The following is a 27886-nucleotide window of genomic DNA, read 5'->3' on the forward strand; positions in this document are numbered from 1 at the left end:
TTCATTTAAAGAAAATGTCGTCCCAGACACATAACTAATGTCCTGTAACAACTAGCATTGTTATCAGCCTTGCAGCAGCCTCAGTGGGCCTGGCCCTCCCCTGGCTACACAAAGGCGGCGGCTGTGCGCCTCAAATCCACAGCTCCGGCCCAGCCAACAAGCAGCATTGAGCAGCGGGGCCGGGCTGGGCTGGAGGCGAGGAAAGGCCGCGCGTCGTAATGTCGTTTGTGTTTTTTTGAAGGAAACATGCAGCCAATCCGCACTCGCCTTGCTTTGTCCGGCAGCCAATGAGCACGCACGTTATTGTTTAGCGTCCCGCTCCTCCGTCGTGGATAGGGCAGCCGTTACTAACCCGCAGAGAGCAGCAGCCGCCTGTTTCCGTTCTCGCTCCCTCTGTACCAGTGCTCTGTGCTCTCCTCAGCGCTGGGCACCCGGTCCCCCTTGCTGGGCAGTACGCAGCGGATCGGCGGCCTGTATGTACGCACCATGTCCGAGCATCCCAGAGACCCGTCATCCCTCACCAAGGAAGAGCTTAAGAGCGAATTGCTGGCGAACAATGTGGCGCTGCCGTCCGGGGAGCAGCGCAAGAACGTGTACGTGAAGCTGTACCGGGAGCACCTGACCGCCCGCAGCCGCGGCACGCCGGACTTTTCCAGCGACGAGGAAAGGACCGAGAGGAGGTCAACGCCAATGCGGGGCAGAGGCCGGCCGCCGGGACGGGTGAGCGGAGGGAAGGGCCGGTCAGTGCAGAGCAGGCAGGGAATGACTGATCGCTGTATGTATGGACCCGAGGCACACCATGTGCAGTGTGTGTATTTACGCACAGCGGCGCTGCGCGGGGAGAATGAATGGGGATGGCTGCTGTGTGGGATCTCCTGCTGTTACACACGGCAGGCAGGGTCCCGGGATACCCCCGTGCAGCCGGTCATCTGGACATCGACGTGTTCCTGCTACTCGCTATGGTCTATCATTGTCGTGCTCGCCGGCACTTACAGGGAGTGATCCTCCATCACAGCAAGTATAATATCGCTGCTACTTGCATTGTTTGATGTTTTGCCTGCAGATCCTAACCAATACTGTATTAGGTGGTAGCTGCAGGCAAAACCACAAACACACAATGCAAATAGCGGTGATATGATAATGAGTAGTCGGAAACCCGATCCTTTAATACATGGTGCCGGGCAACGGGTCAAATAAGGAATATTCTGTGCATGTACCGGGTACAGATAATATAGTAGTAATATTTCCGTTATGTGGCACAGCGCCATCTGCAGGATCTGTCACAGCCTTTCCCGCCTTTTCTTAAGATCCTTTAGTTTAGTCCATGTAGCCCAGTGGTGTCAAACTCGGGCCCTCCAGCTGCAGTGGACCTTACACATCCCAGCATGCAGTGCAGTTTTGCTATTGGGGCATGCTAAAACTGTGGCAGGGCATGCTGGGATATGTAGTCCAACAAAAGCTGAAGGGCCCGAGTTTGACACCACTGATGTAGACTAATACAAGTGTAGCCTATTTTACGTTCTCTTGGACATCTACAATTGTCTCTTATCATGATGCTTGCTATCAGCCCAGTTGGACTTAAACAGCCTGGTACAAGTAGCCTACCTGCCCGCCCAAAATACTTCTGCTCACATACTTCTGGATTTAGTTTGTATTAATGTGAACTGTTGCCATGTTTCCCTATGGAGCTGGTTCTTAGATGTGGATCACGATGCTATGTATTTATCTCTTGTACAGTGTAGGGTTGTACTGCAGTGTACTTTTCTGGTACCTCCTTTTTTTTTCCTTTTCAGTGCATCTAATGTTTAATCTTGTTTATTTGAAAAGGAGCCTATTTTATATGCAGTTAAGGAGTGTTAACTTGTTCAAGGCAAACACATACTGTTCCCTAATGTATACACCAGTGCACTGCTGAATTTGTGCGTTTACCTTTTTAGCATGTTAAAAGCTGCATTGCAAATGCTAGCATGGTACTGACAATGAGCGAGGGCATTTATTTAAACTATACTGCATAAATGACTGCTATGAAATATAAGTTACAGTAAGCAAGAACTTCACTGACATTCTCCTGAACTGTGTCCTTGTTCATCTAGCCTCAATACGCCATGCAGTGCGATATGCCTGGCTCAGATATGTGCCGCCAGGTCCCGTACAACTGTTAGTGCCAGGCATCCTTTTTTTTTTTCTTCTGCCTTTGCTGAATGCGAACACGGTGCAGGGCGACGGGGGATCCATCGTCCAACATATCGGGCAGTCCGCGCACACGGTGCGTTTGGGTGGCCGACTGCCCGATATGCCGGCTCCCCCCTCTCTCACCCGCATAGCAATCCATGGGATAGCACATCACATCCCCTTATCTTATGGTTCTGCAGAAAGATCCGGGGGCGCGTTGTACGACCACACGAGAGCACACTCGGCCCGACATCAGTGCCATACATGGTGCGATATAGCAGGCAAATCGCACCAATCAGTTGGATGATCTGCTTTATCGCCCAGTGTATGGAGGCCTTAATTCACGCTGTGACTAGGGGCCTATTTCAGCAAGGAACGCACGGATGCAGGCGCACACAATCGGCCGATTATTTTGCATTGTGTATGCATCGCAGTGCGCAAACTAGCTATTGTGATGGGAACTGCGTTTGCAGAGGCTACGCAGACCCATAGCACAGTGATTGACAGGAAGTGCCGTTTGTGGGTTGTAAGGGGGGTTGGTCGGGCAAACGCAGGTGTGCCTGTGCGTTTGGACAACGTTTCAGGGGCGTGCATAATTAAGACCTTGCGGCGGACGCAGCCTGAGGTCTACTTGTTCTCCCTAGAATTTTTTTCCAGCCGGGTGGCATCTAAAAGTAGCCGGGTGGGAGCCTTCACAATTATGCGCGCGCTGGGAAAAGGGGTATCTCCCTTACCAATCCAGCCCGACAGATCTCAGGCTGCTCCCCCCACTGGCTCTCAGTCAAAAGTGCCCATTATGCAGTGCCCCCTGTAGTATTCCCATTTATGCATTGTCCCCTGTAGTTTAACTTTGCCCTTATGCATTGCCACCTGGCCCCTGGCTGAAGTAGTGCCCCCAGGCTGGCCCCTTTTGCAGTTCCCCCAGGTTTAATAGTGTCCCTTATGCAGTGCACCCCAGGCTGGCCCCTTATGCAGCGCCCCCAGGTTTAATAGTGTCCCTTATGCAGTGCACCCCAGGCTGGCCCCTTATGCAGCGCCCCCAGGTTTAATAGTGCCCCTTATGCAGTGCCCCCAGGCTGGCCCCTTATGCAGTGCCCCCAGGCTGGCGACTTATACAGTTCCCCCAGGTTTAATAGTGTCCCTTATGCAGTGCACCCCAGGCTGGCCCTCTATGCAGTGCCCCCAGGTATAATAGTGTCCCTTTTGCAGTGCCCCCAGACTGGTTCTGGCCCCAGCCCAGCCTCGCGCTGACTGGATCTAACTAGATCCAGCAGGCGGGCGGGGGAAGCTCCTCACGTCGAGGGTGATGCACTGTGCGGGTGACATGATATCACTGGGAACACTGGCCTCTGAAGCGATCAGAGACTTCTTTAGCCTCTGGTCACTTCAGAGGCCAGTGTTCCACAGCGGGGGAAAGTGCCGGGTTTGCAGGCTTTCTGCTGTGCGATGCACCCGCAGAAAACAGCTTGGGGAGAACACTGACTTGCACACAGGAAGACTGTCTGTGGGAGGGTCAGGTCAACCACTATTGTGTGTATGGGTCCGATGGTTCTCGGTTTCCGCTGTCTTGCCAGTTATAGAGGATGCAAGTGAAGTGGGTGGTATTATGTAGTGCTGGGCGTCTGCTTATTCTGCTGCGATTGCTGTGCGTATGTATTCATTAGCATATTCTCGCAGCAGCCGGTTGCGTGCGTCCGCATACGTGCATTCCTTACTGAATCAGGCTCTGGGGCGCACTAGGAGACTGCAGATTAATTTGATATGTGACACTTTTATATCTGTGTGTGACTGAGACTGTAAAAGGAACTTGGCATGGAAAAAAAGCTGCGGCCATTGCATCATAGCATTTTGCATGCTGATTGAGAGACTTCAGCACACAGATATAAAAGTGTCACATATCAAATTGATCGGCAGAATCTCCTGGTGCTTCCTAGTCGCATCACATTGTGACTAAAGGGGGGCATCCACTAGACAATTTTATCCCTGTCCAACCTCTAAACGATTTTGCCTTGAATCTTCCCTTGAAATTTGATCTACCACTCTAAACGATGTCGTTTCAATCTGTGATTGACAGCTTTCAGCTATTGTGGGTTTGGAAGTGTCAGGGAGTGGTTCATCGTTTGATCGTTCAGCGTGAACGATGTGTAAACGATTTGTAAGCGATCAAGTGAAATTGACCTGTATGTTCAGTCGATGGAGAAGACGATCAAACGAGCAGCGGGTGCGCGCGTCGTTAGAAACAATTACTGCACGATTTGCAAATGATTTTTAAACGATTGAACGATAACTATATCGTTCTCTTTCATTCGCCTGCTAAAATCGTCTAGTGGATGCCCCTCATTAGGCCCGTATTCAATTTGAGGCGAAAAGTCCGGATCCGCGATAGTTTTTCGCCGTCATTTTCGCCTGTTTTGCTGTTACCCCGTATTCAATTTGAAAGACTTTCCGCCTAGGCGGAAAGTCAATGCAGTGTACTAGGCGAAAAAGTTTTGCCTATGAATAGCAGGCAGAAAAAAGTGCAGAATTGGGGTCTTGGGGTGCAACATTGCGGGAACCCCCGTGCAGCCTTCAGACAGTCCCCCAAAGGTAAACTGCGTCAAAAAAAAAAAACAACTTTAAGGACACCCCAAAAAATTACTTTGAAAAAGTGTGCAAAAAAATGTTGGGGTACAAAGTTAAAAGCTAGCGAACTTGACTCTGGGGGGGTCCCCAAGTATGCCCCTAGTGTTATTTTGATTGCAGGTGCTTGCGGAAGGTGGATTTTTCACGATTTTTTTTAACTTCACTTTAGCAACTTTAAAATATGCAGAACCCCATTTTCAAGTACCCCAAATTTGCTGGGATAAGTTATTTTCTGGGAAAAATACTCCTGAATACTATTCTGCATCACGTATAGAAAAACGCTATTTAGCAGCTATTGAGCCCATTTAAAAACACCAAATTCCTTCAGCAAGCCAAATTGGGGGGGTTCCATAGTGAACCCCCATGTCAGAGCATCTTTTGGGGGTGTCAGGCTGATTTCCCCAATTCTGACAGTACTTTCCGCCTGTTCAAGTTTTGCCGAGTCCCGTTTTCGCCTACTTTCAAATTGAATACGGGGTAAAGCGGGCATGCGCGTGATACTTTTCCGCCTGCAAAACTGGCGAAGTAGGCAAAGTCCGGGCCGCGAAAAAGTATTGCGGCTCGGCTCAAATTGAATACGGCTCTTAGACGCATTCCTGGCAATAAAAAGACGCCCGTCTCTCACTGGACCAGGTGCGCATTTAGAGGCTTTTTGGCGTTACTGCAGCAAAGGCAGGTGGGGACACATCTGTAGTTGTGATGTACAGTACGTTAAAAGGGGTTGATGCAACGAACACACAGGTTTCCTAGTCACTTTCCCTACAGGTCAGCTTGTGAATGTACACAATTAACCTTTTTCAGCTCCTACTTGTATAAATAGCATGCTACCATCCTTCTGGCTGCCAAATTAAGACAGTCATTATAGATAAGGATACTGACCATCCTAAAGTGCATCTTGTTCATCCTTACTGGAAAGACAAAATCTGTCATATCTTCTGGATGGTATTTGGTACCAATGAATACAGAAGGATAATTGTAACAATAAAATTGAGTGAAGCCTGATATATAAATGAGCAAACTATATACTATAGCAGTGTTGGCTAACCTTGACACTCCAGCTGTTATGGAACTACATAACCCAGTATGCACTGCTACAGTTTTGCTATTAGGGCATGCTAAAACTGTGGCAGTGCATGCTGGGATTTATAGTTCCACAGCAGCTGGAGTGTCAAGGTTAGCCAACACTACTATAGGATCAGAATTGGTAGGATATGCCATGTTTGGCCTTTATTTACATGGCAAGAGGCAAATCCTTCAAATAATTACTATTAGCAAAATGTTATTTCACAATTATGACGTGTCTACTCTTGAGTCTGTGCTTACATTTAACTAATTTGTCACAAATGTCTTTCAGCATCTCATTGCAAGATTCATTTGTCACTCCTTGTCAGTGTAGATCTAGAGCCATGAGATCACCAACTTCATGTTAAAATCAAAAAGTAAACTATTTGAAAATACAAAAGTACTGTATCTTAGGATAGGGGTGGCTAACCAGTCAGAGGCAAAGAGCCGAAAAATATATGTAGTCAAGCGAAAGAGCCGCTGGCATGCGCGCACGGGCAAAAATGGGGCGTGACCTAGCTGTCACAAGGCCATGCCCCATTTTTGTGCGCACGCCTTTGGTATGACATTTGCAGGAGCATGACCTTGTGTCACACCGCTGTTTTTAGTCACACTGGGGGCGAGCCCAGCACATTGAAAATACACATTTCTACTTCAGGGTCCATAGGGGGTCCACAGGGTTGACCTTGGGGTATAGCTGGATCTGGATCCATGGGCACCACGCAGTTAAAGCTTTGCTGCTCCCAGGATGCACTTGGGTCCGTCCTCCTCTATACCCCGCCCCGGCCACAGGCACCTCAGTTTTAGTTGGTGCCCGGCCGGAGTCGGGTCACCCTGCGCAGTGGGGCTGCATAAGCAGCCCCTAAGCTTTATTCTTAATTTTTTTTTTTTTTAAAAAAAGAAAGATTTTATTTTATTTTTACTGTCTTCAGAGCGGCAGCATCAGACTGTCCATCTGGACGTCTATGCTGCCGCTCCAACAGCTCCGCTGGCGCTGCAACGCCGGTACTGATCCGGGGATCGCAGCGGGACCCCGGAGTCAGTGCTAGCGTGGCTCCGGGACCACCCAAGGACTGCTGCCGGACTGAAGGGGCCAGGTAAGCCGCGTGCAGCGCTGTCAGCGCTGCACGCGGGGAAAATGCAGTCTTCATGCCGCCGGTCTCTGGGGACAGACCGGCGGCGCTAGTAGCGGCGGTGGGCTCCCCCTCTTCAGGCATACCTCGCGTGTCCGCTGGCCCCCGGGGTGTAAGTACCGGCGGGGAACCGGCTTCCCCGGGGGTTTAGTACTAGAAGGGGAGGCAGCCTTCCCTGCTTCAGCGCTCCTCCCCTCAGCCCAGCGCGCCTTCTCTCGTGTGCTGGCGTCGCTGGGCTGTTATCTCCTGGCCACTCCTCCTCAGAGCTCTCCGGCGGCCATCTTCCTCAGGCAGCATCGCAGAGCTCCCAGGCAGGCTTATAGTGGACCAGTCCCCCTGCGTACCTCTCCCCCTGCAAAGGACAGTGTTCGCAGCGCTATAGCCCTCCCAGACACTGAATCTGGGAGGTTGATTGTAGCGGAAGGTGCAGTGCGTATAACTTCTCTGCATATTATGTGACTTTTGCTAGTGCTGCTGTCTGTGCTTATTTTCTACTTACTGTCAGCTTTTTACCTATCCCTTTCCTTCTCCTACGGCCCGCAGGTGCGTGGGGGAGGGGTGTTCTTTCTGTGTACCTCACTTATATAAATCTACGTATTTGTCAGGTCCGTCACATACTGCGGTGTGCTCCTCAGTACCATATTGTGGGCTGTTTGGGTTGCATACTTGGGAGTGCGTGAGTGTTATACGCCTTACCTCGTTTCGGTGAGACTTGGACAAAATTGTGGACACTCTGGCTAAGTCTAAATCAGCCTTCCTTCCTTCGGCTTCTGCTCCTACCAAGGTACGGAGCTCTGCTTTTCGGTCCTTTCGGGTTCAGGGCAAGGCCAAAGGTCAGTCCTTCCCGAGGCAGTCGACGACCAAGGCCGCTTCTAAGCCCAAGAAGCAGCCCTGGAGTGCCAGGCGCCCTTCTTCCAAGCAGGAAGATAAACCTTCTGCCTGATGGGACGGGCCTCCCTCTGGGGGACCCCAGAGTGGGAGGCTGACTTCTTCTATTTGCCCAGTGCTGGCACAATACCACCACGGATGCCTGGGTTCGAGAAGTGGTCTCCCAGGGGTACGCCCTGTCTTTTCGGCACAGACCGCCCCACCAGTTTTTTCTGCACGAGTCCTTCTCAGGATACGACCAAGTCTTTACAGATTCAGGAAGCTATAGAGTCCTTGCTGACAGCAGTGGTCATTGTTCCCGTTCCTCAATTACAACGAGGGACGGGGTTCTATTCTCTGTTTCTGGTGCGGAAACCCAATGGTTCTCATCGCCCTATCCTCAACTTGAAGTCTCTGAACAAATTCCTCAGAGTTCCCAAGTTCAGGATGGAAACGTTACGTTCCATCATTCTGGCGATGGAACCGGGGGATTACATGGTGTCCCAGGATATCCAGGACGCCTACCTCCATGTTCCGATAGCACCTTCGCACCAGCGGTATCTGAGGTTCGCTATCCTTCAACACCATTACCAGTTCCGGGCGCTACCCTTTGGTCTCTCCACGGCACCGAGGGTGTTCACGAAGATTATGGCGGTCATGGCCGCACATCTTCGGAACCAGAATGTATGGCTACTACCGTATCTGGACGACCTCCTGTTGCTGGCGAGTTCCCCGGAGGTACTGCGTCATCATCTCCACTTGACGGTCGTTTGCCTGCAAGTGCACGGGTGGCTGATAAATTGGAAAAAGTCCTCCCTGATTCCATCTCAGCGGATGGTTCATTTGGGAGCCCTGCTAGATTCTCGGCAGCAAAGGATCTTCCTGACCCCGGAGAAGGTCTCCTCCCTGCAGCTGAGGATACACAGTTGCCTGAGCAGTTGCCGCCTGTCGGTCCATTCGGCTATGAGGGTTTTGGGCTCCATGTTGTCAACATTCGACATGGTGGAATTTGCCCAGTTCCTTTCACGGCCTCTGCAGGGGCTGATTCTATCAGAATGGAACGGGTTACCTCACCGGATCTGCTCTCAGTTGCTGGTGTTGTCCCCGGAGGTTCGGCAGTCTTTGGCTTGGTGGCTTCAGACAGCTCATCTGGTCGAGGGGCATCCCTTTTGGATCCCGGACTGGGTCCTGCTCACGACGGATGCCAGTCTTCGGGGTTGGGGGGCAGTGACCGGCTCGTTGTCACTTCAGGGTCGTTGGTCTGCGGAAGAAGCTCTTCTTCCCATCAACATTCTGGAACTGCAGGCGGTTTATCGGGCCCTGCAGTCGTCCGGTCCCGCTCTTTACGGACGGCCGGTTCAGGTGCAGTCCGACAACGCCACCACGGTGGCGTATATCAACCACCAAGGAGGAACTCGAAGTCGGGCAGCAATGTCGGAGGTGTGTCGCATCCTTGCTTGGGCGGAGGGTCACATTCCAGCGATCTCGGCAGTCTTCATTCCCGGAGTCCTCAAATGGGAGGCGGACTTCCTCAGCCGTCACGACGTGCATCCCGGGGAATGGTCGCTTCACCCAGAGGTGTTTCAGCTACTCGTGGACAGGTGGGGGCTGCCGGAGCTGGACTTGATGGCCTCCCGTCACAATCACAAGTTGCCCGTTTACGGGTCAAGGACAAGAGACGCAGGCGCCAGTCTGGTAGACGCGCTGTCGGTGAAATGGACGTTTCACCTGGCGTATCTGTTTCCTCCGATATCCTTACTTCCTCGGGTTCTGCGGAAATTCAAGCAGGACGGCGGCACGCTCGTGCTGGTTGCTCCGGCGTGGCCCAGACGTCCTTGGTACTCCTATCTGAGGTGTCTCTCCATCGACGCTCCGTACCTTCTTCCTCAGCGTCGGGACCTGTTGTCTCAAGGGCCCTGCCTTTACCCGGATCTGGGTCGGCTGTCTTTGACGGCGTGGCTCTTGAGACAGCCGTCTTGAGGTCTAGGGGTTTCTCCAGTTCAGTCATTGGTACCATGCTTAGGGCACGCAAGCCTGCCTCCGCACGGATTTACCACAGGGTGTGGCGCACTTACTTTCAGTGGTGTGAATCCAGAAACTATGATCCTCAGGTGTTCCGGGTTTCCAGAATCTTGGAGTTCCTTCAATCAGGTTTGGACCTCGGCTTACGTCTGGCCTCTCTGAAGGTTCATGTGTCTGCATTGTCCGTGTGGTTTCAGCGACGGATTGCTACACTACCGGATGTTCACACCTTTTTCCAGGGTGTTCTCAGGATACAGCCTCCCTTCGTGCCTCCTGTGGCTCCTTGGGACTTGGCGGTGGTGCTACGGGTCTTGCAGGGTCATCTTTTTGAGCCTCTTGAGGCGGTGGACCTCAAGTGGCTGACGTTCAAGACCGTTTTTCTCCTAGCAATTGCTTCTGCCAGGAGGGTGTCAGAGTTGGGGGCGCTTTCCTGTCGCCCTCCTTTTCTGATTTTTCATCAGGACAAAGCGGTGCTCCGCACTCGTCCTGAGTTTTTGCCCAAAGTGGTCTCGAAGTTTCACATTAATCAGGAACTTGTTGTGCCAGCTTTTCAGTCGCCTGATCTTTCAGCTGGTGAGGCTTCCTTAGATGTAGTCCGGGCACTTAGAATCTATGTGGATCGGACTGCTTCGGTTAGGAAGTCGGATTCATTGTTTGTCCTCTTCGGTTTTCACAAGAGGGGTTGGCCTGCCAACAAGCAAACGTTAGCCCGTTGGCTTCGTTCCGTTATTTGTGAGGCTTATGCACAGGAGGGTTTACCTGTGCCAGCCTCTGTTGAGGCTCATTCCACTCGTTCTGTGGGTCCCTCTTGGGCTGCTAGACATGGCGCCTCCGCTGTTCAGCTGTGTAAGGCGGCCACTTGGTCTTCAATTCAAACGTTTTTGAGGTTCTATGCGTTTGACACCTTCGCCTCTCAGGATGCATCCTTCGGGCGCCTGGTACTCCTTTCAGCACAGGAGCGTCCCCGCCCTTAGTTGAACTGCTTTGGGACATCCCCAAGGTCAACCCTGTGGACCCTGAAGTAGAAAACAAGAGATATGGTATGAACTTACCTTTGTTATCTCTGTTTCTACGAAGTCCATAGGGTCCACAGGGCGCCCGCCCTGACGCACCTGGCTTCAAATGGGCTGTGTGGCTGGTCACCGGTTTTCCGTCTCCCATTTCTGTGAGTATGGTTTCTTGTGTGTTCCAGTCTTCCTTCTCTCTGTTTAGGCTCCTCCTCCGGCCTTAGCTGCTTACCAACTGAGGTGCCTGTGGCCGGGGGCGGGGTATAGAGGAGGACGGACCCAAGTGCATCCTGGGAGCAGCAAAGCTTTAACTGCGTGGTGCCCATGGATCCAGATCCAGCTGTACCCCAAGGTCAACCCTGTGGACCCTATGGACTTCGTAGAAACAGAGATAACAAAGGTAAGTTCTTACCATATCTCTTGTTTTTACATAATCTTCCCAATATACATTTTTCACTGTTGAAGTGAAAGAAATAGCCAGAGCAATATAGAAAGCATTGAAATAGCCACGTTCACATAAAATACACAGACAAGCCAGATCCACATAAAAAACATTTTAAAATACACTTCCACATAAAATACATATTGAAATCCAGAACCACATAAAATACATTGAGAATGCCAGTGCCCGTTATGCTGTGCCCATTATGTAATGCCCTCTGTAGTTGTGCCCCTTCTGCAATGCCCCCTGTAGCTGTGCCCATTAATCAATGCCTCCAGCAGTTGTGCCCCTCCTGCAATTCTCCCTGTAGTCGTGCTCCTTAAGGAAGTGCCCCCAGCACTAACTCCTCTTCCGTGCACACACCCCTATGAAGAAACTTGCATTCATGCAGGCAGCGCTCCACGCCGTTAGGGCTCCCGAGTCCCGCCGTCACTGCTGCTGTTTCCGCCACCTGCTGTATCTAACTGAATCTAGCAGATGCGCAGGCTCCTCACATCGCGGCTTCTTAAGTCTCTGATGGCTTTAGAGACCAGTGTTCTCTGTACCAATGGGCGTCTGCTGAATCGGGAGCCGCATTAGAAGCTCAAAAGAGCCTCATGCGGCTCGAGAGCCTCGGGTTGTCTTAGGAAGCTTACCCCTTGTATGCTAGATCCTGTCTGCCCCAGAAACTAATGTCCTAATCGTGCGCTCTGCTCTTGAATGGTCTAACCTTTTATCAAAATGTGTAAACTGTACCTGGTTTTTATATGAAAGCATATTTTGCAGTGCAAAACGCCACCATATAGCTCTTCCGTCTCCCTTATGTTGAGCAGAAATAATGAAAATTCTCCAAACAGCTAATGTTACAAATGCCCCACGTAGGACTGAGAGGTCTGTGAATAGCTATATTTGACATATTGGCTTTTGTGAATGTTAACTGTGAAATAAAAAGAACTGATTTAATGTTCATAAGATATCTATGTCCTGTGTCAGCATTAAATATGTGGTATAGTAGACAATTTGCCAAAGATAAACAATCTGCTTTAAAAAGTATGTCATTCCCCAACCATTTGAAACTACACCTGTCAGCAAAGACTAGTAAAGCTCATTATAATGCAGACATATGAAAAGCATTTTCTGGAGCATGCTGTGGCATCCTCCTTTAGAAGGCATGTGCAGTAGTGAAATCTTAGTTATTTCCTCCAGCCACCAGTGTAATCTGAAAACAGGATATTACTTTTTTTACGTTCTTGATTTACCAAAGCAGATAAAAGCCAATTTTTGCGCAAACTATTGGATTAATAAATTTGGTTTCAGGAAAGGATTATTGGATTTTCTAATGTCTTCCAGGTTCCACTGACTCTGGAATCCTTTACACTATGGGGGAACTCAATTGTTTTTGCATGCCTGATCGCATGTCTAAACTGATGGGGCGATATTCAATTGTTTCAGGGTTTAGTCGTGTAAAGCAGCGAAACCTGCCTAGCTCGTCCAAAAGAGGTTTTTTTTGCCAATTTCGCAGATTTCTGCTTGCCTCCGGAGGATTGTGCAAGCAAAAATCATGCATTACTGCCCATCGGCAGAAACAATCGTATAGCTCTGACAGGTGTGCAAAAACCATTCCTCCCCCCTATACTTGTTTTTTGAAAAGGTGGAATAGTATAGTGAATTTTTGATTGATTCTACATATTGGACCAAAGACTGGGGAATTGTGTGACTGATGTAGTGGTCACCTGGTGTGTAATCTATACAAGTGTCTGATGTGCATGTGTCCTGCATGGTGGAGCATTGCACTAGGTGGACGTAATGCTGTTATGCTTCCCATAGTTCTACGATTAACAGGTTGTACCTAGCATAAGACATTCAATAGGCTGTGGCTATATTTGCTAGGTGTGAAATTGGTGGGTCTGAAATATTCTAGGCACTGGTTGTGTAAAGTGATCATAGGTCTATGAGTTATGCTGAGTAACAGCTGTTTGATAGTGTATAAGGCAATTTCTTTAATCACGTCCTTTGTGTGTTATTTCCTTTTTGCCTTTTGCACACTTAAGGGGCGATTTTCAATTCGGCGGGAGTTGAATAGCGCCATGAGGGAGCTTCCTGAGCTATTCAACGCGCTGTTTAGTCCGACTAATGATTTCTTCTCGCACTCTCCAGAGGGTGCAAGGAGAAATCAGACTAAAGTGCCGGCCGTGAGGCTGTTTTTCATCTTGGCGCGGTGCTAACAGCCTTGTAGTCGACACTTTAGTCTGAGAATGCCAGTTGTCGCAAATAAACAGCCAGGTTAAGTCACGAGAACCGACATCCTCCAATTTAACAGCTTCTAGTTGGATTAAAGAGCACGCTCCCTCCCGGCGCTATTCAACTCCCGTTGAATGCAATTGCCCCCATTGTTCACAATTACCAAGGCTATTGTCATAATATACCCTGGTGACTGGAACATATCTTCCTTGCTTTATGTAACTGTTCAGCGTGTTTCATCGTGTGCGAGCTATTACAAATGGTCCTCTGTATGAAGCACCAATACACATAGCATTAATTCTTTTATTACTGTGACTAGAGCTACATTATTAAGTGTTCTTAGAAATCAGGTGTTTTGGCAGTAGTGCGTCTCCTGATAATGGCGCAGTTATATGAAAGTGTGTGAACTCAATAGGGCCAGAACTAGTCGGAATTCAGTTGTCTTAACTCTAAAGTGAGATGATATCCATTTGTTTGTGCTGCAGGCGTCCATTATTCCTGCTCACACCCTTCTAAAGCGGTGAGCTGAAATTCGCCTGAAGTTAGGCTTTTGGGTTCCTAAACCTCTGTTTGGGCAGCGCACACAGTAGTTTGCATGGGTGTTGGCAAGTTTATGGGGCATATTTAATTGGTGGCGAGGTTAAACCTTGCGCCCAATTTAGGATTACCACAGGCATTCGTGTACCCGATACCTGTGGTATCCAATTAAAAAAAGGTGGTTGCAGGGTTTTCAAAACTGAAAACCCCATGGTGCATAAAGAAGAATACTTGCATGTCCGGGGGTCTCCGGTTTTCTCCTGGTGGCCTCCCCTCCATCTTATCACTGGGGAGGGGGCTGCTGGGAGGGGCAAGGGCTGCTGGGAGATGTTCTTCTCCCAGTGCTGTCTACAGGGGAATACACTTACAACAGGGGGGGGGGGGTGTCACTCACTAACTCATACACACTTGCAAACACTCACATACTCATCTTGCTGCAGAAGACCCGGCTCCTGACTCTGGAGGAAGAAGAGAGTACTGTGGAAGTAATTAAGGTCTAATTAAGCTAATTGAAAACTTCCAATTTCTTAATTAGTCATTAGGAGGGGTGCTGTCGGGGGTCTCGGAGCATTGCCCGGCCATTTAAAAAAAAAAAAAAATTATGGATTTTAGGAAGAATTGGTCGTGCTCTGGGCCTGCTCCAAAATAAAAAACCTCCCGGCGTTCAAAAACGAAAAAAACCACACACCTAATTGAATAGCAAAAATCTCGCATCTGCAGGAAAAACACAGCAGGTGCAAGACTTTTGCTATTCTCACACCTAATTAAATATATGCCCCTATGCTGCTAATTCTGGTGCATTTGAGAGCGACATGTGCAATAAGCAATGGACGCCTGTGGCACTCGCGCCCGGTGGCACAAACAATTGAATAACGCACGTCACTTTAGACGGGAGTTTCGGATGTGAGTAGTGCTGCCCATAGACTAAGCGATTAAACCTAGCGATGAAGCGATAACGACGGCCGTTATCGCTCCATCGATTAGTAATCGTCCGCAAATCTGGCAGTAAAATGTTAAAAACGACCAGCGATGCGTGCGCCCGCTGGTCGATTTTAACATCAATCATCGCCCGAACATGATGGTCAACCTGATGACCGCCGTCAGGTTGCCGTGTTTGGGGATGAACCCGCCACCATATAGCAGAGTGCCAAGAGAGGGAGCGCTGTCACTCACCTGTCTAGAGGGACGCTACTGCCATGGAATGTCCGCTGCTGGGAGCCGCTGAGGAGGAGGTCCTGCAGCCTGCCGGAGACCAGTGCCCTCCTGAATCTGCACGACACCGCCGAGGACTGCTGGGAGACTTGGAGGACCCGGGAGGAAGACCTCTCCAGACTTAACCCAGCGGGAGACGACTGCGTCGTAATCGTGCCGTCGTCCCCGCATCACCTGGTGGATGGGCAGCTTTAACCATTGGATTTCCCCCCATTATGTTTGAATAGTGTAAACTGGTATATCATTTGTGGTAGCAAACAGCTGCTGCATATTAGCCATATGGGCTGTAAAATCTATCATAGGGCTCGATTCAATTCAACGTGAATTGAGTAGCTCGGGGTATGAGCTTCCGGAGCTGTTGAATTCAGCGCACTGCTAAACCCGACTAAGGATTTCTTCGATGCGAGCAGAAATCCGACAAAACTGCAGCCACAATGCTGTTTTCTGCTTTTAGTGCAGCGTAAACGGCATTGCCCCGGGAAGTTTAGTCGGAGAATGCCCGTTCTTGTGACTAAACACCCTGTTTAGGGAGGGAGAATTGAAAAGCTCCGGGAGCTCCTTCCTGGCACTATTCAATTCGCGTTGAATTGAATCGAGCCCATTGTATTTTATAAATTGTGGTAAATGTATTGTTAATTTGCATAGTGCCACACCTAAAAAGTTTGTTTGCTGTTCACTTGTTATACCTCCTAGAATTTTTTTTTTTATTTACCTGTCTTGCATGTACGTAAAAGGCTAATAACTCTTGTAACTATGGTATCTTATTATTTCTTACCATTTAACTGCAGTGTTGTCTTAATTTGTTTTGAGACCACTAAATTGTGATTGTTACCATTTTGTTACTAAATAAGGATGTAATTCATGTTTACTTTTTCGGCTGGGGGATTCGATTGTTTTTTGGCACTTGTAAGTAATGGGCGATCAGTGATTGCGGTGAGCGACAACATTTCTGGGTCCCATCATAATTTATGCTTTAGAGCTCCCCATATGCTTCTGACCTCCCCACATGCCCCTAAAATGCAGATCTGATACCCCCAACAGCATCAGATATCCCCACAAGCCCCTTAAATGCATGTTTTAATGCCTCCATGATCTTTCAGGTAATATGACTTGTCTGTTCACAAAACCCATAGTGAATAAGTAGGCTTACCATATCATCCCTTTAAACTGGGACACTCATGGATTACACAGGTTCTGTGGCTCATTAAAACCAGGTGAAATCCAGGCATGAAGTCAGCCAGTCACAGAACCTTTGTAATTAATTCATGTGTCCCGTTTTAAAGTGATATTATGGTTAGCCACTTTAGGTAATAGGCAGATTTATCAAAGGATAAATGCCCGGTCTTTACATATTATTTCGCACATTAATGCCCTTTACACATTATGCCGCACATTAATGCCCTTTAGTCCCCCTGTGCATTGCCCCCAGCAGCAGGTCCCCCTGTGCATTGCCTCCATATGCCTTCAACCACCTATGCAGTCCAATTAAGGTATCTGCCCCAATAGGTGTGAGTGACCAGGGCATTAGGCCCAGTCCACTAAAGGGCAAATAGGTGGGCCCTCTAGTGACCTGGGCCTAATGCCCTAGTCACACACCTATTTGGGGGGCATATACCTTCAATTGGGCCTAATGCCCCCTTTGTTGCCCGGGCCTTGTGCCTGCCTATAGACCCACAGGCCTATTGCCTGAATTTATCTCACGGGCCTAGTGCCCAACAACCCTGGTGGTCTAGGAAGGAGTAAAATTCTGGTGGCCCAAGGCCGCCTACCGATACGGTGGAAGAGGCTGCGGGGGGGAGCTTCGTTAGCTCTTTTGTTTTCCTCCACCGCAGTCCTCTTCGGACCTCAGCTTCAGTCTTCTGCCGCTGGCCCGTCCTGGCCAGCGACACCACCTCTTCCTTATAGATCACGCCGTCTTCTGGCCTCTTGCGTGGCCGCCGGAACTGTTGTCGCGCCTCTCTTCTCTTCGGGAGGTGTCTTTACTCCTCCCCTCCGCCGACGGACTGAACTTTGCCGCGAGTGGGCGGGGTTATGATGCGGCAAGCCATGATTGGCTCGTCGTGTCTGCCTCCTATTGGCTGCTGGACCGCGAACCAAAAGCTCGCGGTCAGTGCCAAACAGCCGCCGCTACTTGGCATCCGGGCAGCGAGCTCCTTTCAGCTCGCGCCCGGAGCCAAGCTTCTCTCGCCGCCACTGGTGGAAGGGACCAGGCGGTCCCTTCACCAGGTACCCGCTGCGGTGGCTTACCCGACGCTGGGAACAAACACTGTCCCAGCACCGGGCACGGATGCTGTGCCGATGCTGGGATCAGACACTTGATCCCAGCACGGCTTTCCACAGCAGCAGCCAATGAGAGTCTAGCTGACTCTCATTGGCTGCTCTAACAGACCGCGTTATGTCTGTCTCTGCAGGGGGACGCGCTGTGCTGCAGCCAGCTGTCAGGGATTGGCCACAGCACGTCCCCGGGGACCCGGCTGTTTTAAAAAGTGAGTCCCCAGTGCCGGATATCGGGTAAAATGCATGCTATAGCGCGTATTTGTGAACACTGGGCAATATTCAAATGTTTTGCCAATGGACTCGAGTGTCGTGGGCAACAATTACTTATTGCGCATGTTGCGCCCAAATGCACAGTGATTAGCATTGTAAAGCGGATGACTCTGTGCAAACTACTGGGCGTACTAGGTTTGGTTGGCCAAAAGCCAGGCTTTATGCAGATTTTTACTTGCCACCTCGGGGTGCGAACAGATAGTAAGCATGCGCGGCACTCACACCCAGCGATGCAATCAATTTAATTGCTCTTGGTCACTTTAGCCGGAAGCTTTGCAGCACTAAACAATTTAATTACCCCCTCTCCCATGTGATTTTTCATGTTATCTTTGGTGTTTACAATGTGTGCTCAAAGCTTCATACCTGATCTTTATCAAAGCAGTGTCCTTCAGTAAAGTCAGTTACTCCTATAAGGCATGCTGGGTACACACTAGCAGATATATTGGCCGATCAATTGATCGGCCAAAATATTGTATGCTCGTCGACCAATGTGTACCAGCGATATGTCTGTGGGTGACGTTCAGACGACAGCTGTGCAGCACAGCCGACGCAATGAGACAGACATACAAACCCGTCGGAGCATAAAATTCTCAGATATGACATGACAAATAGTAGTTTGTACCCAGCTGTAGATAAAAATATTTTTGGTAAGAATTGTTTCAAGGAATAACTAACAATCTTAAGGTGGGTACACACTAGACGATATTTTGCCCGATCCGACGAATCGGGCAGACTTATCGTCAAAATCTGCTAATGTGTACCCACTATGTCGGGCCATGCGCGCTCCTGTTTGGTTTTCAGTCACATCAGGACGGCCCTACATGCAGCTCAATTTGACAATGCGAATGACGACCCTATGTAGCGAAATGCGGGATGGACAGAGATATCTGACATCAGCTGTGCAGCACAGCCAACGCAATATGTCAGATATCTGTCCATCGTGCTGTGTGTGTACGGGCGATCAGCCATTTGCCTGTATACTTGCAGGGGCAGCCACGGGGAAAGAGTCGTGGCGGGACCCGCTAATGGATGATGGTGGTTCAGTGTGTATGAGCAACCATCATATGCAGATATCTGCTAGGTGTGTCCAGCTTAAGCTTTGCTTCACTTTACTACTTTTACCTGTAAAGCTGGGTACACCCTAAACTGTGTGTACCCAATGATGCAATGGACAACTGCACGGGCCGACATATTGGGTGGCCGGTACACATTAGACTATCCCATGCCCAACCGCCCGATGTCTGAACCGCCCGTATTTCGCTACATGGGGTCGTCAGGCGCATTGTCAGATTGAGCTGCATGTAGGACCGTCCTGATGATGTGACTGACAAGCAAACGGGAGCGCGCATGGCCCGACATAGTGTGTACACATTAGCCGATTTTGACGATATGTCTGCCCGATTCGTCGGATCGGGCGAAATATCGTCTAGTGTGTACCCACCTTAAGATTGTAAGTTATACCTTGAAACCTTACCAAAAATATTTTTATCTACAGCTGGGTACACACTACTATTTGTCATGTCATATCTGAGAATTTTATGATCTGACGGGTTTGTATGATGTCTGTCCCGTATCTTTTTAAGATGCTTATAAGATACGAAAAATCTGGTCACTGTATTGTAAACATTTTGCAGTGTGTACACACTGACTACCGATATCTGCAGCTTGCACAAGGACATGATCTTTACATCCAATCATTAGGACAGTTAAATTGGAATAGAAGATGCAATTGTATAGTGCAGAGGTTCCCAAACGTAATCCTCAAGGCTCCCCAACATTTCAGGTTTTAGAGATATCCATGGTTGAGCACAGGTGGTTTAATACCTCAGTCAAATGAATTTTACCACCTGTGCTTAACCATGCATATCTCTAAACTGTTGGGGAGCCTAGAGCATTGCATTTGGGAACCTCTGGTATAGTGTGTGTGAATATGGGAGGTTTTCCTCAAAGGACAAATGATGAGTTCATCGCAAATAAAGATGGTACTGTGGGTGTACCCAGCTTTAGGGCTAACAGTGTTTTTCATCAAAGGGAAAACTAATATTGAAATTGGTACATGTAAATACTTTCAAACAGAACAATAATATACTGAATACAATATGCATTTCTTTATTTTAAAGAAAGCGACCAAGAAGACAGATAAGCCAAGCGAAGAGGAGAAAACTGAGCATGATGTGACTGAAATCGGTGACGATGCCCTAAAGGAAGAACTACTTAAATATGGGATAAAACCTGGTCCTATTTTAGGTATGTCTTGTAAATTTATATACTTTGCAATATTTCAATGGTACATGTTTGTTTGTTATGGTAGCTTTGTACTTTTACTTTTTATATTCTTTCAGGCAGTACAAGGAAAGTTTATGAGCAAAAGCTTTTAAAGATGAAGGAACAGCAGCTCACATCTATGGCTCCTTCTGTAGCAGACTTTCCTATTGCAGACAATAACAAGCAAAATGGAAACACAGATTCAAGACAATACAGTGATAATGAAGGTATATTCTGTTTGGAATAATTTTAAATTTTCCTTTTATACTTCTCAAACAAAACTTGCATCAGACCCAAAAAAATTGTTACCAGTGCTGGTATCTTGGAAGCTGTGTACCCTATTTTTTGTACTCTGTGGTACAAAAGAAAAAATATTTATTTTCAGTGTTTCATAATGCTGGTCTATTGTTGTATTCACAGCCAATTCCTGCATAGGAATGGCACTATTGCTGCAACAATTGTACAGTGTCATCAAAATTGTTGTGTATGGCAACTGCACACACTAATAACTTCTGATAGTGCCTACTTGAAATATAGACCAGGCTGGCACACATAGTATCTACATTTTAGATTTTACTCATCAGGTCATCAGGATACAGGTTAATTTTGTATCCTGATAGCTGAGTAAAATCCGAGATGTAGATACCATTCACGTGTGCTGTTGCATCATTTCAAGTCTACTGAGAGTCCGCTATCTACAGTCTGTATTTATTAATTTGAGCACCACGGCATATGAAGTATTCTTGTGACTTTGGAGTGCCTGTTATGTTAGAAGAATTAATATATATATATATATATATCTCCACATACCTCTTACCTCCGTGCGCTACAAGTTGCGTTAAACAACGCATGAGCACTGTGCAACTCTGTAGCGCAGTGTGTCATGTTACTTTTTTACCTTATAATGCTATGTTAGTGTCAACGACTGTGACAATGTAACGTAGCTTTTTAAATGCAAATACACCTGCAGTTTCACATTGAATATAGGCAAGCCGCATATCATTTTAATCAGCAGAAGCTGCTTGTGCATTCTATTCACATCTTGTGAATAAGACTCAATCGAAGGCAAAAAGAGTCTTGGAGCTACAGAATCCTGCCAAAGGGCATTATTGCCTGTCTGAAAATGGGCATGTTCTCTTGGAAAAGGGGGTGCCCTTAAGACATGCCCCCTTTTCACCACTGTAAAGGGCATGCCCTACACTCGCAGAGATGCTGGGCATCCCCAAAGCTCTCCCAGTAGCATGAACAGATGCAGTCTATTCACCCGACAATGTTTGTTTTAACTACCATGAATGGCTGATGTGTGAGCAGTCCAACTTCGTGGTTGCGCATTGCGTTGTATTGTTTCTGCTCCAATATGAAGCATTAAAGTGGTCTATTCTCTATTTATTTTAGTTATTTTTATTTTTTTCTCTTTTAAACCAATTTTAAGAGCCCAAGATTGAATTGACACTTGAGACAAGAGAGCCATTGAGGAACAAGCTAAAGACTCAAGTAACATCTCGGTCCAGAAGACCAGAGGAAAATGAGGTATGTGTGCAAGTCACTTTCAAATTCCTTTTGAATTAAATTTGATTAAAGTTTTTGAACCATTAGGAAATATAAAGCAGAATTTGAGTAGTAGCTTAAAAGTTTTAATGCTTTACTACACTGTTATGAACTGTCCTTAAAGCAAAAACACTTTCAGTTCAATAATTCAAAAAGATCAACAATATTTGCTGCGTGACAATTAAAAAGTACTAATTTCAGAGGTATAATTTTATACCATATTGTGCTCATATAAGGTGGCACCATGATTAGCATGAATATTATTCTCAGTACTTTAATGTGTGACATTTATTTGTTCTGAGTGCTCCAGTTTTACTGGTAGGTAAACTGGCTTCTGGCAAAATTAACTGTTTGCAGGAGCCCCAAAGTATCTACCACACAAACAGAGTTTTGCATTTGTTACTGGTTTCTCCTTAGATTTGGAGATAGGGTAGTGTATGCACTTGCCGATGCAGACACCCCGCTGGGTCCCATCGCTAACTAGGTCGGTACACACTACACATAGCAACAGCATTTATTTAGAGCAGCCCTGGCCAACCTGTGACTCTCCAGCTGTTGTGAAACTACAAGTCCCAGCATGCCTTGCCAGAGTTTTACTATTAGAGAATGCTTAAACTCTGGCAAGGCATGCTGGGACTTGTAGTTTCACAACAGCTGGAGAGCCACAGGTTGGCTAGGCCTGACTTAGAGCATGTTAAGTTGCACAAACTCATTGCTGACAGCAAGTGACAACATTTTAAACTAAGGCTTCATTTAGACCACTGTTCTGAGCAATATATAAACCTTTAATTTAAGAAATCAGAAATCCTGACAATTTCTGATCTATAAAGTTGATCATTTTATTTTGCAATTTGTTTTTTTGTCAGCCTGCTATGGAATTTGAAGAACATTGCTCAGTGGTTGAAATGGTTGCTGCAAAGCTCTAAGCAGCCACATTCACCTTATCCAATTCAATGCTGGCAAGTGTATTGGTGTAAGATAAGCACACACATTGGTATTGGCACTCCTTATACTACACACTGTTCACATTCTTACCTCAAGTGTGAGCAGTAATGTTTCCTTTGTACCAGTTACTATCTCTGGTGCACAAATGATTGTTAAAGCCACACAGAACCACACAATGACTCACACATTTTATTGCTGCAGACTGCTCTGCCTAGTGTTACAATCTCTGATGCTTGTCTTAAAGTACACTGCATGCAAGGGAAGGGCACACGTTTTGAAAGTTTGCAGCTAGGCTCATCCTAATTCAGGTCTTTTGCCAGTCTTGATATAATATTGTTATGGTTCCATGACATGTACCAAAGAAAGAGTATTTCTATTATGGAGCACTCAGACTGGAAATAAATATCACTATTGGGCCAGATGTATTAGGCTCTGGAAAGTGATAAAGTGGAGAGTGATAAGCGACCAGCCACTCAGCTCCCAACTGTCTTGTCACAGGCTGTGTTTGAGTAATGACAGTTAGGAGCTGATTGGTCTTTATAACTCTGCAATTTATCACTTCCCAGAGCTTTATACATCTGTCCCATTGTCTATTAACTGTAAACCAACAACTCCTGATGCAGGAGTAATGGTGCGTACACATGTAGCGATTGAAATGAACGATATAGTTACCGTTATCGTTTAAATTGGTCATTTAAATAGTCCCTACCAACTCTCAATCAATCCAGCGTTGCGCAGGCACGTATGGACGATAGCAATATTATCTATCGGCTGTGCATGCTGGTCAACTTGCTCGATATCGAGCAGGTTGCTATAGTCGTCGGTGAGTTGGTGTGCTGGATATTCGATATCAAATGTCCAGCACACCAGGGTGGTTGCAGGATGATCAGCCAGCGATATCGTATCGCTGGCTGATCGCTTTGTGAGTACGCACCAAACTCCTGTACAAGAGAAGGATTGGTTAATTGGTCAACAGTTCAACATATCTCTTAATAGTATTGCAGTGTGACATTGATATCGCTATTGGGCTATATTGTGTATATATAAGTCCTACTTGCCATAAATAATGAATTACTACTCTTAAAACAAGGCATACAAGTGCTGATGCATGCTATCGATTTGTTTATACTCAGACCTACATGGCAGTGAGGGTTGGCATTGCAAAATTTTTGATATATTGCATTAGGAAGCCAACAATCACTCTAGTCCAGTAAAGGAGTGTTTTTGGTCCACTGATCTGCAGACACTCCATTTTAATTTACCTCCACAATTGTTTTTATTAAAAGCAGAAGAATATTAAGAACACATGATTATATTTTGAAATATAACCTTCAATTCATCCTTAAAAGTATCTTCCAGTATTTGTATGGTTCATTAGGAATTGCACATCTATCAACAAATTTGGGTGATTTTTATGTACAGTCTGAGTGTCCCATAATAGGAATACTTTTTTTTTTTTTCATTTATTTGGTACATGTTTATTCATGTGGCAGGGAGGTGCACCCAGTAATAAGTTGATCACTAACTGTTATTGAATTTAAGGGGAAAAGACAGCTTTCAATTTATAGTCTGTGTGTGTATCTGCACTTTCCACATGGCTCCATGACATGTCAGAGGTTCTGAAAGATAGTTACAACAAATATATACAGGTTGTTTAGTGATTTACTTTTTTATTTTTTACATTTAGAGAGTTGAAGATGCTGAATTCATGTCAGAATTAAATGTGAAACGGAAAAGCATGTTGTCTCCAAGGGATTTTGTAACAGAAATTGAGGATTTATCCATCAATATACTTGTAAAACTTTTGCATGTTACTATTCATATTTTAAACCCGTAAAATGGTATTTGGTCTTTTTCACAGGTATTTGTTAGATTGCTCACTTAAGACTTCTAACTTTCACTGACTGGCTGTTTCTGAATCCTAAGCACTTTTTGGAATTGATTGTCAATCACTTTGTATATGTTTGGTAGTGGGTGACTTGCTTTAGGAAACTAGCTTATTTAACATATATTTAACGCTTAATTAGAACATTTCTGGAGATGCAGTTTCTGATCCTCCGAGGATGTTGGAGCCTGAGAAAGGTGGACGTCTACAGGCTGTTTCTAAAGAGTCAACAAGAGTGGTACGAAGAACACCAAGGAAAAAGGTGATGGCAGAATTATTTTATTTTACTTCCATGCCTTGAATGGAAGTGTGTCAGCATTTCTTTGTACTTTTTTTTTTTTTTTTTTTTTTTTTATTGCAATTTAATTTTTTTGTTTATATTTTTTTATTCTCCAAATAGGTGGTAACTGCTGGATCATTAACTTTTGATGATGAAGATATGTCCGAGACTGCTCCTGTAACTGAAACTATATTGCCTTCAAGCAACCAGACCGTAGTAAATATATTTTGACTCAAATATTATGAAGTTTTTAATAGTAATATTTACAATTTTAAGAGGTATTACACAATACATTTTCAGTAATACAATTTAAAACCTATAATCCCTTATTCTTTTCTCCACCTCTCCTTGTTTTATATAGGCTAATGTAGCATATTCTCAGTTTGAGTCCCATCAGGTTGGTAATCAAGTGACTGAAAGTTTCAAGCACACAAACACTTTGCGGTCAGTCAGTGAATTCACAGATTTGTCAAGAAGGACCCCAAGGAAACACCTGCTCAGTGAAAAAGTAAATATAAACTAAAGTTGTTTACATTGAGCAGACTGAATAATTGTTTAACTTTCATATTTGGAACACCCACAAACCTCAACTCTAATTGGGCACATCCACTAGTAGACTTTGAAACGACTGCACAATTTCAACATTGTAATCGTGTAGTCATTTCCCAGTCTGTGCTGTGCCTACACTGAATGATCAGTCGTTCAGTGTAGGCACATCAATCATCCCCTAACATGCTCAACCTGACGTTATCGCCAGGTTGACCAGTATGTTCAGGCGATGATTGATGTCTGAAACAACCAGCGGGAGCGCGCATCGCTGATCGTTTGCGACATAAATTTGCCCGATTCATGAGTGATATAACGATATCGTTATCTTTCAATCGCTCATAGAAATCGGCAAGTGGATGTGCGCCTTTAATTCCTTAAAATGTGAACAGCAGACCTTGGGCTTTCAATTTATAGACCTTCGTTTTTTGATGACTAACTGGTTGCTTTTCCAATATATTTGTTTAGTTGCTATTGCAGGTTAATGTTTATGTGGGTGTCTATTTGCCTTTGTTGTACCTTTGCAGTATTTGAACTTGCCACAGCATACGGGTACAGATTCTCTTAAAAAGGTCATTGATGTTGATATAATTGGGCATACAAATTCCAGTGATCTTCTGAACACAGCCCTGATCGAGGTGATCACTTAATTTTATTTTTTTTATTTATTTTTCTTTATTACATTTTTGGCCTTGTTAGGATATGTATTCAAAACAATATTCTTCATTTGAAGGATACTGGCAACATCAAAGGAGATCACATGGAGACACCAAAAAAGACAAGACAATTGAAAATAACAAAGTTTGTAACCCCTCTTAAAAGACAGGGAAGATATTTAAATTTAGTGCACTTGGTGGTGATAACCTTTTTGGCTTTCATCACATTCTCATTTGGGTTTCCTGGTGATTCTAAATTCTTCAACTTCTTTAAGTGTATTTTTAAGTAATTTTATTTTTTTTTTCTGGTTTTAGATCCTAGAAAAAACATTTGAAGAAAAGCGAGACGACAAAGATATTCTAAAGGAAATGTTTCCATATGAAGTTTCAACTCCAACGGGAATAAGGTGTGACATGAACTGTTTCTCACTCAAAATCGGTTGTTTAAGGAGAGAAACTGATTATATCGAAGTATATAAACTAGAGCATTGGGTTGAAGATTTTAAACACATATATACAGATTTGTCCTCGCACTGTTTTTGAAAGTGTGCCAAATAGCCCCTCTCTGCTAGCCAGGTCCCGGGCGTCTCGGTTACACCGAGCGACTCTTCATATAATACGCAACATGTAAAGAAATATACAGTCCGCTACTCCTTTTGGAGCATTTTGTCGTGCTGGGTGTCTTGTGTCTCATGGCGTACACATTGGCAAGAAAGGATGTGGCAAAAGCAAGCTAATATAAACAGAATAAATGTCCCCAGTGGTTTTTCCTTGTGCTTATGTCTGATGGGTTTATTTTCTATTAACGGAAAACACTTTTTATTTATTTTTCAAAACATACATTTATATAACCTATTGCAGGACATATTCTGCATCATGGTACAATATGTTGTCTTTACGTTATGTACAGTTGCACAATGCATTCTCACGGTGACTATATCTCTTTCCTATTTGTCACACAGCGCCAGTTGTCGCAGGCCAATAAAAGGAGCTGCTGGTCGACCCTTAAGTCTCAAAGATTTTGAAATGGAAGAACGCTATACTTCTAAGTATGTCTCAAAGTACCAACCAGTAGTTGATGTGAAGGCTCCGAAAATGAAAACTGGACGATCCATGCCCATTTGGCTAAAGATACTTCTTTTTGTTGTTGTGGTCGTGTTTGCATTCTTGGTTTATCAAGCTCTGGAAACAAATGAAGGGAATCCCTTTTCCAAATTGCTCCAGGGCAAACAAAATTTAAATGAAGAAGGAAACTAATTTTCAGTAATGTACCGTTGAATTATATTTTTTAATCCTTGGATTACAAAAACTGCCGTTTCTCAAATCTTGCAAATTATGTGACTGCACTTCACAAACACTGAATATATGAATAAAGGTGGTACATATGGACATCTGCAGTCTTATTTACTGTGGACAGCTAGAAAAGGACTGTGCCATAATGAGTCATATTATTTTTATTAGATCTCTGAAGCATTTTGTAGTATTTCTTATATTTTTAACAGGAACGCTTTTAGTTTATTTTGATAGAATACTTCATTTGGAAGAGGAAACTGTAACTTGATGTGAATCCTTTTTTCTTAAATTTACTCAAACAAAATTGATATCATGCTTTTTAGACAGCTTTGTGTGAGATGCTAGAAACTGGCTAATGTATTATAAAATGGTAATGCGGGAAATATTGTGATCTAGATATATATGGTAGCTTGGCATAATGTTGCTTATAAAATACCTGTATTTCTGGTTGTTTTTTTTTGTGTACATTGTTACATATTCCTGCAATACGGAATATTAATATAATTGACATCTTGTATCCCATGTCACGTATGATTTTAAACCCATTTACCATCAACCATTTTTCAAAATACAATGTTGAGTAAAAAAATAAACATTTTTTTTAGAAAAAAAAAATAAAAATCCT

The 27886-nt window shown here is 45.7% G+C and overlaps 1 protein-coding gene across 4 annotated transcripts; it reads left to right on the plus strand.

The window, feature by feature from the left end:
* Positions 1-140: 140 nt before the first annotated feature.
* On the plus strand, positions 141-27357 carry TMPO (thymopoietin). Of its 4 annotated transcripts, XM_088454361.1 has the most exons (12): positions 141-720; positions 19964-20090; positions 20186-20335; positions 21541-21638; positions 24289-24396; positions 24629-24748; positions 24887-24982; positions 25128-25274; positions 25840-25950; positions 26046-26136; positions 26282-26375; positions 26931-27357. In XM_088454361.1, exons 1-12 carry the CDS (start codon positions 487-489, stop codon positions 27223-27225), a joined length of 1671 nt encoding a protein of 556 aa, XP_088310487.1. In that variant the 5' UTR covers positions 141-486; the 3' UTR covers positions 27226-27357. The 4 variants fall into 4 exon arrangements, with proteins under 4 accessions (XP_088310487.1, XP_088310488.1, XP_088310489.1 ...); XM_088454362.1 differs by lacking the exon at positions 24289-24396; XM_088454363.1 differs by lacking the exons at positions 25840-25950; positions 26046-26136 and having other exon boundaries at positions 26284-26375.
* Positions 27358-27886: the final 529 nt, after the last annotated feature.

This window comes from Taudactylus pleione, unplaced genomic scaffold, assembly GCF_031769625.1.
Source record: "Taudactylus pleione unplaced genomic scaffold, aTauple2 ptg000040l, whole genome shotgun sequence".
In the NCBI taxonomy this organism is placed as follows: domain Eukaryota; kingdom Metazoa; phylum Chordata; class Amphibia; order Anura; family Myobatrachidae; genus Taudactylus; species Taudactylus pleione.

Coding starts and splice junctions, on each gene's coding strand:
- TMPO (XM_088454361.1), top strand. CDS start 487: ATGTCCGAGCATCCCAGAGACCCGTCATCCCTCACCAAGGAAGAGCTT. Junction 21,639..24,288: donor GAAGACCAGAGGAAAATGAG/GTATGTGTGCAA, acceptor TTTTACATTTAG/AGAGTTGAAGATGCTGAATT. Junction 26,137..26,281: donor TGTAACCCCTCTTAAAAGAC/AGGGAAGATATT, acceptor TTTTCTGGTTTT/AGATCCTAGAAAAAACATTT.